The sequence below is a fragment of the Procambarus clarkii genome, chromosome 10 (genome assembly GCF_040958095.1).
Source record: "Procambarus clarkii isolate CNS0578487 chromosome 10, FALCON_Pclarkii_2.0, whole genome shotgun sequence".
Classification (NCBI taxonomy): Eukaryota; Metazoa; Arthropoda; class Malacostraca; order Decapoda; family Cambaridae; genus Procambarus; species Procambarus clarkii.
In genome coordinates, this window is record NC_091159.1 from 29,906,307 (window position 1) to 29,919,651 (window position 13,345).

At 45.5% G+C, this 13,345-nt stretch overlaps 2 protein-coding genes across 3 annotated transcripts in view; one reads left to right on the forward strand and one right to left on the reverse strand.

The window, feature by feature from the left end:
• The window catches only part of Tk (Tachykinin), a 269,943-nt gene that overhangs the window by 246,899 nt on the left and 9,699 nt on the right, over positions 1–13,345 (reverse strand). The gene's annotated exons all lie outside the window — the stretch shown is intronic.
• LOC138363266 (uncharacterized) lies at positions 4,297–4,698 on the forward strand. The gene has a single exon (XM_069322275.1). It carries the CDS (start codon positions 4,297–4,299, stop codon positions 4,696–4,698), a length of 402 nt encoding a protein of 133 aa, XP_069178376.1.

Genomic DNA, 13,345 nt, shown 5'->3' on the forward strand with positions numbered 1-13,345 from the left:
TGTGCTTGACAAGGTACGGGCTCCATGCTGGGGCCGCATACTCCAGGATTGGTCTTACATATGTGGTGTACAAGATTCTGAATGATTCCTTACACAGGAATCATATGTGTGTGTGTGTGTGTGTGTGTGTGTGTGTGTGTGTGTGTGTGTGTGTGTGTGTGTGTGTGTGTGTGTGTGTGTGTGTGTGTGTGTGTGTGTCCACTAATATTATTTTGGGACAGTTCTGTAGCTGTTTCCTGCTATGACGAGGTAAACCCAATTGGTAATTGTTTACCCAACTTACATGATTCTATCTTAAATAATCCTTTTTCTTTCTCCATTGAACAATTACATACCTAAGTTTGTTTTACGTTGATTCTCAAAGTACTTCATGTATCAAATGTTAAGAAAAACAATGACCCAGATGATACACGTCTTCATATCTGATAAGGAACTGAACGTCTCAGTTCTTTATCTTGATTTTGTATTCTTAAAAAAAAAAATATTTTGGCTAACCAGACTAACTTTAGCTAACGAACAAATCGACCTAACCTATCGAGGCCAATGCGTTGAAAACGTTCATATTACGGTGTTTTAATCCTAATAATGTATACAATTTTTAACTGATACCTGCTTGATGGAGGTTCTGGGAGTTCTTCTACTCCCCAATGACTTGTGAGAGCTTGGTCCACCAGGTTGTTGCTTGGAGCGGCCCGCAGGCCCATATATCCACCACAGCCCGGTTGGTCCGGTACTTCTTGAAGAAAACAATTTAGTTTTCTCTTGAAAACTAGATTCTGTTCTTCAAGAAGTGCAGATTGGTGGATTTAGTCAAAACAATGAGATGTATTGTGTAAGTTGAGAGGTTGGAGCTTGAACCTATATTGACTCCGTTGTGTGAGCTCGATGCTCTAGTTCTCTCTCTCTCTCTCTCTCACTCTCTCTCTCTCCCTCCCTCCCTTCCTCCCTCCCTCCCTCCCTCCCTCCCTTCCGCCCTCCCTCCCTCTCTCTCTCTCATCAATGGTCGTGTTGATCCCATCTCTACTTCGGCCTCTTTCTGTATTACCATGTTCCTGTTCTCTCACCTGCTGAGCTTTAGTGTTCAACATCAATAACATAACACATCTATAGGGCGGCTCCTAAGGCTTTACTAGATAAAGATCAGCTCCTGGAGTTCACTAGATGATGGTCGGCTGCTACAGCCCAGAAAGTCTCCAGAAATAGGTACTCCCTTCACCCTAGTTAAGGAGCCCTTAAGTCAACAAACGGAGCCCTAAACTACTTGTACGCCCTTCCTGATAGCTCAGTAAGGTAAGGTGTGTGTGTACTCACCTAGTTGTACTCACCTAGTTGTGTTTGCGGGGGTTGAGCTCTGGCTCTTTGGTCCCGCCTCTCAACCGTCAATCAACAGGTGTACAGATTCCTGAGCCTATCGGGCTCTGTCATATCTACACTTGAAACTGTGTATGGAGTCAGCCTCCACCACATCACTTCCTAATGCATTCCATTTGTCAACCACTCTGACACTAAAAAAGTTCTTTCTAATATCTCTGTGGCTCATTTGGGCACTCAGTTTCCACCTGTGTCCCCTAGTACGTGTGCCCCTTGTGTTAAATAGACTGTCTTTATCTACCCTATCAATCCCCTTCAGAATCTTGAATGTGGTGATCATGTCCCCCCTAACTCTTCTGTCTTCCAGCGAAGTGAGGTTTAATTCCCGTAGTCTCTCCTCGTAGCTCATACCTCTCAGCTCGGGTACTAGTCTGGTGGCAAACCTTTGAACCTTTTCCAGTTTAGTCTTATCCTTGACTAGATATGGACTCCATGCTGGGGCTGCATACTCCAGGATTGGCCTGACATATGTGGTATACAAAGTTCTGAATGATTTTTTACACAAGTTTCTGAATGCCGTTCGTATGTTGGCCAGCCTGGCATATGCCGCTGATGTTATCCGCTTGATATGTGCTGCAGGAGACAGGTCTGGCGTGATATCAACCCCCAAGTCTTTTTCCTTCTCTGACTCCTGAAGAATTTCCTCTCCCAGATGATACCTTGTATCTGGCCTCCTGCTCCCTACACCTATCTTCATTACATTACATTTGGTTGGGTTAAACTGTAACAACCATTTGTTCGACCATTCCTTCAGCTTGTCTAGGTCTTCTTGAAGCCTCAAACAGTCCTCTTCTGTTTTAATCCTTCTCATAATTTTAGCATCGTCCGCAAACATTGAGAGAAATGAATCGATACCCTCCGGGAGATCATTTACATATATCAGAAACAAGATAGGACCGAGTACAGAGCCCTGTGGGACTCCACTGGTGACTTCACGCCAATCGGAGGTCTCACCCCTCACCGTAACTCTCTGCTTCCTATTGCTTAGATACTCCCTTATCCACTGGAGCACCTTACCAGCTACACCTGCCTGTCTCTCCAGCTTATGTACCAGCCTCTTATGCGGTACTGTGTCAAAGGCTTTCCGACAATCCAAGAAAATGCAGTCCGCCCAGCCCTCTCTTTCTTGCTTAATCTGTGTCACCTGATCGTAGAATTCTATCAAGCCTGTAAGGCAAGATTTACCCTCCCTGAATCCATGTTGGCGATTTGTCACGAAGTCCCTTCTCTCCAGATGTGTTACCAGGTTTGTGTGTGTGTGTGTGTGTGTGTGTGTGTGTGTGTGTGTGTGTGTGTGTGTGTGTGTGTGTGTGTGTGTGTGTGTGTGTGTGTGTGTGTATGTGTGTGTGTGTGTCAGGAGAAAGTGCTAGGCCATTATGATTATATATATAGCACTTTGAAGGGATATATGAGGATAAATATTTGGGATGGGATGGGGAGGAAGGAATAGTGCCCAATCACTTCGACGGCCGGGATTGAACGCCGAACTGCATGAAGCGTGACTGTCGCTCTACCGTCCAGTCCAAGTGGGGAGAAAGGGAAGGTAATATGTATATACCAGCATACATACATACATCCTAACCACAACGTCGTATTAACGTGTTTTCAACCTGCTTGCTTGATGGGGTTCTGGGAGTTCTTCTACTCCCCCAAGTCCGGCCCGAGGCCAGGCTTGGGGGGTTGGAGCGGCCCGCAGGCCCACATACCCCGGGTTGGAAGATGAGCCGGGGGTTATCTTGAGATGATTTCGAGGCTTTTAGTGTCCCCGCGGCCCGGTCCTCGACCAGGCCTCCACCCCCCAGGAAGCAGGCCGTGACAGCTGACTAACTTCCAGGTACCTATTTACTGCTAGGTAACAGGAGCATCAGGGTGAAAGAAACTCTGCCCATCGTTTCTCGCTTGCGCCCGGGATCGAACCCGGGACCACAGGATCACGCGTCCAGTGTTCTGTCCGCTCAGCCACCGGCTCCCTAGGGGGAAGGGAGAGCTCTTAAGCCTGCTTAACAAGAGTTGGAATTCATGTGCTTTTCAACCTTCCCGTGTAAGGAAAACAAATATAATATTAGGTCAAATTGCTGCTGCTGCTGCTGCCTACTGTCTCTCCCTGTAGAACCTATGAATACCTCGCCCAAACCTATGAATACCTCGCCCAAACCTATGAATTCCTCGCCCAAACCTATGAATACCTCGCCCAAACCTATGAATTCCTCGCCAAACCTATGAATTCCTCGCCCAAACCTATGAATACCTCGGCCAAACCTATGAATTCCTCGCCAAACCTATGAATTCCTCGCCCAAACCTATGAATTCCTCGCCAAACCTATGAATACCTCGCCCAAACCTATGAATACCTCGGCCAAACCTATGAATACCTCGCCCAAACCTATGAATACCTCGCCCAAACCTATGAATACCTCGCCCAAACCTATGAATACCTCGCCCAAACCTATGAATACCTCGCCCAAACCTATGAATTCCTCGCCCAAACCTATGAATACCTCGCCCAAACCTATGAATTCCTCGCCCAAACCTATGAATTCCTCGCCCAAACCTATGAATTCCTCGCCCAAACCTATGAATTCCTCGCCAAACCTATGAATTCCTCGCCAAACCTATGAATTCCTCGCCCAAACCTATGAATACCTCGCCCAAACCTATGAATACCTCGCCCAAACCTATGAATACCTCGCCCAAACCTATGAATACCTCGCCCAAACCTATGAATTCCTCGCCAAACCTATGAATACCTCGCCCAAACCTATGAATTCCTCGCCAAACCTATGAATTCCTAGCCCAAACCTATGAATACCTCGGCCAAACCTATGAATACCTCACCCAAACCTATGAATACCTCGCCCAAACCTATGAATTCCTCGCCAAACCTATGAATTCCTCGCCCAAACCTATGAATTCCTCGCCAAACCTATGAATACCTCGCCCAAACCTATGAATACCTCGCCCAAACCTATGAATACCTCGCCCAAACCTATGAATACCTCGCCCAAATCTATGAATACCTCGCCCAAACCTATGAATACCTCGCCCAAACCTATGAATACCTCGCCCAAATCTATGAATACCTCGCCCAAACCTATGAATACCTCGCCCAAACCTATGAATACCTCGCCCAAACCTATGAATACCTCGCCCAAACCTATGAATTCCTCGCCCAAACCTATGAATTCCTCGCCCAAACCTATGAATACCTCGCCCAAACCTATGAATACCTCGCCCAAACTTATGAATTCATCCCCCAGACCTATGAATTCCTCGCCCAAACCTATGAATACCTCGCCCAAACCTATGAATTCCTCGCCAACCCTATGAATTCCTCGCCCAAACCTATGAATTCCTCGCCAAACCTATGAATACCTCGCCCAAACCTATGAATTCCTCGCCAAACTTATGAATTCCTCGCCAAACCTATGAATTCCTCGCCCAAACTTATGAATTCATCCCCCAAACCTATGAATACCTCGCCCAAACCTATGAATACCTCGCCCAAACTTATGAATTCATCCCCCAAACCTATGAATTCCTCGCCCAAACCTATGAATACCTCGCCCAAACCTATGAATTCCTCGCCAACCCTATGAATTCCTCGCCCAAACTTATGAATTCCTCGCCCAAACCTATGAATACCTCGCCCAAACCTATGAATTCCTCGCCAACCCTATGAATTCCTCGCCCAAACCTATGAATTCCTCGCCAAACCTATGAATACCTCGCCCAAACCTATGAATTCCTCGCCAAACTTATGAATTCCTCACCAAACCTATGAATACCTCGCCCAAACCTATGAATTCCTCGCCAAACCTATGAATACCTCGCCCAAACCTATGAATTCCTCGCCAAACCTATGAATACCTCGCCCAAACCTATGAATACCTCGCCCAAACCTATGAATTCCTCGCCAAACCTATGAATACCTCGCCCAAACCTATGAATTCCTCGCCAAACCTATGAATACCTCGCCCAAACCTATGAATACCTCGCCCAAACCTATGAATACCTCGCCCAAACCTATGAATTCCTCGCCCAAACCTATGAATACCTCGCCCAAACGGCCCCGTATAGGGAAAATGACCTCCCGTCCCTAAAATAGAACACCTTGCCGTTCCAAGTTGGGGGTAAGAGATACAAGACATTACACAAGATGCGTGTACCCGCGACCACTCACAAGTCCCTCTTGGATAAGAGTCGACAGACACACGCATCACTGCCTGCCGGGCCTCACAATGCACGTATTTTTAGGAAAACAAAATACGAGTCTTGGAGGAAATATGCTTAGCGATGGGAATATATAGACGTTTCTGGGGGGGGGGGGGGGTAAAGCATTGAAAAATGCTTGTAAGGAAATAATTCGGGGAAGCAAGTTAATTCCAGCCACAATGTTTGTAACCAGCCGATGGACACTCAAACAAGAGCAGGCAATATGATAATTAACTTAGCTAATTAGTAGTTATGTGACATACGAATATTATATACAACTACGAGGACTATATATCAGAATATCCATTTTTTTTGCCAGATTTATAACACGCGCAAATTGCAAGAATATTTTGTTATTTTTTTATATATTTGTTTATATTTCATCATGTATTTCTTGAAAGTTATTTTAAAGTAGTTTTGTAGCGAAAACACACGTATTTAAGACAAAAATATATTGTCTTTACATGGTCTGTTGCATGTGAAGACACTATATATTTTGTGCTTGGCGGCCTATAAACATCCGGCCTGTCCAGCGGTAGAAAGGTTAACCCAATGATGCCCCATGGAGATACGACTTGATGGTGGTAGTACACAGGGCTATAGTCGTAACACATACGGCAATAGTCGTAGCACTTTTTGTAAGTAGTTGTAGTAGTAGTAGTAGTAGTAGTAGTAGTAGTAGTAGTAGTAGTAGTAGTAGTAGTAGTAGTAGTAAGGCTCATTATTCATCCCTTAATATAAAATTTAAGATTTTGTTTTAAAGCTCCTCATCTGCTTGACTATTCGCTAGGGTGAGTGGAGAGTGCTGAGTTCTGTACTCTCTTGATCTACTCTCGATCTACTCTCGATCTACTCTTTATCTACTCTCCATCTTGAGATAGAACTCGGAAATTGAGAAGTAACTTTTATATTCTGCAGTAGACAGCCTTGTACAGAACGAGTAGTACTTTTATGTACCTTTTTGTCCTTGTACTTATATTTATTGTTTCACTTATTGCCTTTCACAAATTCATAACAAAAAAACTTTATTCCTAGATAGGTGTACATTTATAATTTAGTGTACACACACACACACACACACATATTATATATATATATATATATATATATATATATATATATATATATATATATATATATATATATATATATATATATATATATATATATATATATATATGTCGTACCTAGTAGCCAGAACGCACTTCTCAGCCTACTATGCAAGGCCAAATTTGCCTAATAAGCCAAGTTTTCCTGAATTAATATATTTTCTATAATTTTTTTCTTATGAAATGATAAAGCTACCCATTTCATTATGTATGAGGTCAATGTTTTTTTATTGGAGTTAAAATTAACGTAGATATATGACCGAACCTAACCAACCCTACCTAACCTAACCTAACCTATCTTTATAGGTTAGGTTAGGTTAGGTAGCCGAAAAAGTTAGGTTAGGTTAGGTTAGGTAGGTTAGGTAGTCGAAAAACAATTAATTCATGAAAACTTGGCTTATTAGGCAAATCGGGCCTTGCGTAGTAGGCTGAGAAGTGCGTTCTGGCTACTAGGTACGACATATATATATATATATATATAATGTGTACTAATTACATAAGAGTGAGACATAACAACAGGATAAGACGTTAGAATTAAAATTATGTCTCGTATTAAGTAGATTTAGGCTTTGAAGTTTTGTACATGTGATTTATAAATATCATTACAGTTCTGGCTGAAGAGAACAGTCATAGAACCAACTATTTAATTAGAATTAGAGTCTCTCTCTCTCTCTCTCTCTCTCTCTCTCTCCCACGTATTTTTATACAAATCTTTAAAGCTTATACAGAATTATGCATGAAAATCCTTACCATGTATTTTTTGAGCCGTGAGTTATTTTCATCTAGGCCCGTATATTCTAAAGGGATTTTAAGTACATAAGAATTTTGGAAACTACTGAAGACTTGTTGGCCCATATGAAGCCGCTTCTATTTATACCCATCCAAACTCATTCATATGTGTCTAACCTTCGCTTGAAATAATCCGGGGGTTAACCCACCATGTTTCTAAACCAATATTTACCCAGGTATTTTCTAAATTAGATTTGTATTCTGGTGAACCATTGACCATTGAGGGTAGGTGGCTCTTCTAGGGATGTGTTATGGGTTGGTATCTCCTCTAGGGATGTGTTGAGGGGTAGGTGTCTCCACTAGGGATGTGTTGAGGGTAGGTGTCTCCTCTAGGGATGTGTTGAGGGGTAGGTGTCACACTAGGGATGTGTTGAGGGTAGGTGTCTCCACTAGGGACGTGTTGAGGGGTAGGTGTCACACAAGGGATGTGTTGAGGTGTAGGTGTCTCACTAGGGATGTGTTGAGGGGTAGGTGTCACACTAGGGATGTGTTGAGGGTAGGTGTCTCACTAGGGATGTGTTGAGGGGTAGGTGTCACACTAGGGATGTGTTGAGGGTAGGTGTCTCCACTAGGGATGTGTTGAGGGGTAGGTGTCACACTAGGGATGTGTTGAGGGTAGGTGTCTCCGCTAGGGATGTGTTGAGGGGTAGGTGTCTCCACTAGGGATGTGTTGAGGGTAGGTGTCTCCGCTAGGGATGTGTTGAGGGGTAGGTGTCACACTAGGGATGTGTTGAGGGTAGGTGTCTCCGCTAGGGATGTGTTGAGGGTAGGTGTCTCACTAGGGATGTGTTGAGGGGTAGGTGTCACACTAGGGATGTGTTGAGGGTAGGTGTCTCACTAGGGATGTGTTGAGGGGTAGGTGTCTCCTCTAGGGATGTGTTGAGGGGTAGGTGTCACACTAGGGATGTGTTGAGGGTAGGTGTCTCCGCTAGGGATGTGTTGAGGGTAGGTGTCTCACTAGGGATGTGTTGAGGGGTAGGTGTCACACTAGGGATGTGTTGAGGGTAGGTGTCTCACTAGGGATGTGTTGAGGGGTAGGTGTCACACTAGGGATGTGTTGAGGGGTAGGTGTCACACTAGGGATGTGTTGAGGGGTAGGTGTCACACTAGGGATGTGTTGAGGGTAGGTGTCACACTAGGGATGTGTTGAGGGTAGGTGTCTCCGCTAGGGATGTGTTGAGGGTAGGTGTCTCCGCTAGGGATGTGTTGAGGGTAGGTGTCTCCACTAGGGATGTGTTGAGGGTAGGTGTCTCCACTAGGGATGTGTTGAGGTTAGGTGTCACACTAGGGATGTGTTGAGGGTAGGTGTCTCCACTAGGGATGTGTTGAGGGTAGGTGTCACACTAGGGATGTGTTGAGGGTAGGTGTCACACTAGGGATGTGTTGAGGGTAGGTGTCACACTAGGGATGTGTTGAGGGTAGGTGTCACACTAGGGATGTGTTGAGGTTAGGTGTCACACTAGGGATGTGTTGAGGGTAGGTGTCACACTAGGGATGTGTTGAGGGTAGGTGTCACACTAGGGATGTGTTGAGGGTAGGTGTCTCCACTAGGGATGTGTTGAGGGTAGGTGTCTCCACTAGGGATGTGTTGAGGTTAGGTGTCTCCGCTAGGGATGTGTTGAGGGTAGGTGTCTCCACTAGGGATGTGTTGAGGGTAGGTGTCTCCACTAGGGATGTGTTGAGGTTAGGTGTCACACTAGGGATGTGTTGAGGGTAGGTGTCTCCACTAGGGATGTGTTGAGGGTAGGTGTCACACTAGGGATGTGTTGAGGGTAGGTGTCACACTAGGGATGTGTTGAGGGTAGGTGTCACACTAGGGATGTGTTGAGGGTAGGTGTCACACTAGGGATGTGTTGAGGTTAGGTGTCACACTAGGGATGTGTTGAGGGTAGGTGTCACACTAGGGATGTGTTGAGGTTAGGTGTCACACTAGGGATGTGTTGAGGGTAGGTGTCACACTAGGGATGTGTTGAGGGTAGGTGTCACACTAGGGATGTGTTGAGGGTAGGTGTCTCCACTAGGGATGTGTTGAGGGTAGGTGTCTCCGCTAGGGATGTGTTGTGATGTTGGGATGGCTTCCACTCTGGTGTTTGAAAAGTAATTTGTAATATTATTGAATGATCAATCTAATACGAGAGAAAGAGAGAGAGAGATAAAGAGATAAAGAGAGAGAGAGATAAAGAGAGAGAGAGAGAGAGAGAGAGAGAGAGAGAGAGAGAGAGAGAGAGAGAGAGAGAGAGAGAGAGAGAGAGAGAGAGAGAGAGAGAGAGAGAGAGGTTACATGCATAATTTGTTTGCATAATTTGTTTGTCATGCTAATAAATTCAATATGCAATGAGATCCGTTATGTGAGTGCAATTACCCAAAAATATATATAAATTTATCCAACTGCTTGCTCTAAAAAAGCAGAAATGATGAAAGCTAAAATATGGAAATATGATACAGATATGAATAAACCAAAAACCTGCTTTAAAAGAAGTTTGACTTCGTAATGTTGTGTTTGAACTCATCGTGGTTAGCGAGGAACCTTTCGTGCTGATGAGTAAGGTAAGGCCCTATAATAACCAATACACAACCTAAATACAACGTTCTTTTCAGCAAAGCCCTCCAAATGTACTCTCTAGAAAGGAGACGAGAGAGATACCAAATAATATACACATGGAAAATACTGGAGGGCCAGGTTCCAAATCTACACAGTAAAATAACAACGTACTGGAGTGAACGATATGGAAGAAAATGCAGAATAGAACCAGTGAAGAGCAGAGGTGCCATAGGCACAATCAGAGAACACTGTATAAACATCAGAGGTCCGCGGTTGTTCAACGTCCTCCCGGCGACTATAAGAGATATTGCCGGAACAACCGTGGACATCTTTAAGAGAAAACTGGACTGTTTTCTAAGAGAAGTTCCGGATCAGCCGGGCTGTGGTGGGTATGCAACCCGTCCTCTTAAAAATAACGTCACTTTTGGCTGGTATGCGCACTATGGCCAAATTTGGACGTAATTTGAAATGAAATCGACTCCATCTTCAGCCTCACCTCCCCCTACTAGTTTCTCCTGGATCATGACCCCTCGATCTGTTTACAACCAGGTTCGCAATTACTGCTAGTCAGCCAGGAGCGAACAGTTAAGGACCAATATCCAAGAACCCTTTCCGACCCAAGGCTCGAACCCGTGGCGATATAGATGACCAGGCGAGCGCGTACAAGTGTCTGTAGGCGGTGGAGTCCTTACACATTTTAAAATATACACGAGGAGCAAATTAATTATAGAAAAACTACTGTTAAAAGATAATGTGATACGCATTACTGGCCTCATTTACGACAATCATGCCATTTATAATTACCTAATCATTAATTATATTATGTTTACGTCTCCTAAAACGGCTGTTAGGCATTACCTTCACAGTGGATAAGAAATAGAGAGAAGTTGGTCGAATACTTTCCGGGATTTTTGAGATCAAGGCTAAGTTATGGCCCCAGTTACAGTGACCATAAGGTCAATGTTTGGTTGAGTGCAATAGCGGTTCACAAAGATTAGTTTTCAAAGCTATGGGGGTTTGGTTGAAGAACTTTAAATATAATTGCAGTAACCTCTTTAGCTGAATTAAATCATTCAGTTACCACTGAGATTTAACAGCACAGAAGAAGTTGCAAACCACATTATTATAACCTTACTGAAGCCAACATGTGAGTCATAAAACACTCATCCACCGCCCGATTAAGACAGTAATGAGTAACTCATAGTGGGCTAAGCCAGAGGCTTAGGGACGCCGGATTTGTTTGGTTGAGATTTTCTATCAGGTGATCTGGGCTGTTTCTTCAGTGTGATGGCCTGTGGTTCAGGACCTGGAGGCCATTTGACATTCCTACGAGAGTGGGGTACCAGGCGGAAGATTCACGTCAGAACATTTTGACCTCTATTTCTCTGTTATAGGATCGAATCTCCTGACCCCAGGAGAGGAAAGTTTGTGTGTTTTGGTGGTCTTTAAGTCATCTGCTGGTTAGTTGGTCTCTTAAAACTTGGTTTAAGAGTTCAACTTCTCTCTTTGGTGGTTCTCCCAAAGGTATTATCTGTTCTCTCTCTCTCTCTCTCTCTCTCTCTCTCTCTCTCTCTCTCTCTCTCTCTCTCTCTCTCTCTCTCTCTCTCTCCCTCTCTCTCTCTCTCTCTCTCTCTCTCTCTCTCTCTCTCTCTCTCTCTCTCTCTCTTGCCCTCCTCAATGATAGGACTTGAAGAGGAACGGTGACTGGGTCTTTGCTTATCAAGTATGCCCAAATGTAGTACCATTGGATAAATTAATTGGAGAAAGGAAATAGTAGGCGATACAATTTGATGGATATGGGGGCCAATGCCTGATTTTTCAAGAGGTTCGGAAGTATAGCTTTTTTGTAGCATTTCTTAAAATGCCTCTGCTGTATTTTGTCCTCCAATACTACCATCTTCCTCTACACTCATCACTACCTTCCTCTACCACCATCATCACCACCTTTCACTACCTTCCACTACCCCTACAACCACCATCTACCACCACTTTCATCATATATTGTCTTCACTACTTGCCCTTCCCTTTGCCTTGCCTTCGACTTTTTCTTGCCTGCTTTACCAGGTCTTAACCACCATCCTCTCTCCTCACGACAACTATCACCATCTTCCCCCACCACTTCCACCATCATCTTCCCCCCCCCCCCCACTTCCACCATCATCTTCCCCCACCACCTCCACCCTCATTTTCCCCCACCACTTCCACCCTCATCTTCCCCCACCACTTCCACCATCATCTTCCCCCACCACTTCCACCATCATCTTCCCCCACCACTTCCCCCACCACTTCCACCGTCATCTTCCTCCACCACTTCCACCATCATCTTCCTCCACCACTTCCACCATCATCTTCCTCCACCACTTCCACCATCATCTTCCTCCACCACTTCCACCCTCATCTTCCCCCACCACTTCCACCATCATCTTCCCCCACCACTTCCACCATCATCTTCCCCCACCACTTCCACCCTCATCTTCCCCCACCACTTCCACCATCATCTTCCCCCACCACTTCCACCATCATCTTCCCCCACCCCACCACTTCCACCATCATCTTCCCCCACCACTTCCACCCTCATCTTCCCCCACCACTTCCACCATCATCTTCCCCCACCCCACCACTTCCCCCACCACTTCCACCATCATCTTCCTCCACCACTTCCACCATCATCTTCCCCCACCACTTCCACCATCATCTTCCCCCACCACTTCCACCATCATCTTCCCCCACCACTTCCACCATCATCTTCCCCCACCACTTCCACCATCATCTTCCCCCACCACTTCCACCCTCATCTTCCCCCACCACTTCCACCATCATCTTCCCCCACCACTTCCACCATCATCTTCCCCCACCACTTCCACCATCATCTTCCCCCACCACTTCCACCATCATCTTCCCCCACCACTTCCACCCTCATCTTCCCCCACCACTTCCACCATCATCTTCCCCCACCACTTCCACCATCATCTTCCCCCACCCCACCACTTCCACCATCATCTTCCCCCACCCCACCACTTCCCCCACCACTTCCACCATCATCTTCCTCCACCACTTCCACCATCATCTTCCCCCACCACTTCCACCATCATCTTCCCCCACCACTTCCACCATCATCTTCCCCCACCACTTCCACCATCATCTTCCCCCACCCCACCACTTCCCCCACCACTTCCACCATCATCTTCCTCCACCACTTCCACCATCATCTTCCCCCACCACTTCCACCATCATCTTCCCCCACCACTTCCACCATCATCTTCCCCCACCACTTCCACCGTCATCTTCCCCCACCACTTCCACCATCATCTTCCCCCACCAC

Coding starts and splice junctions, on each gene's coding strand:
- LOC138363266 (XM_069322275.1), top strand. CDS start 4,297: ATGAATACCTCGCCCAAACCTATGAATACCTCGCCCAAACCTATGAAT.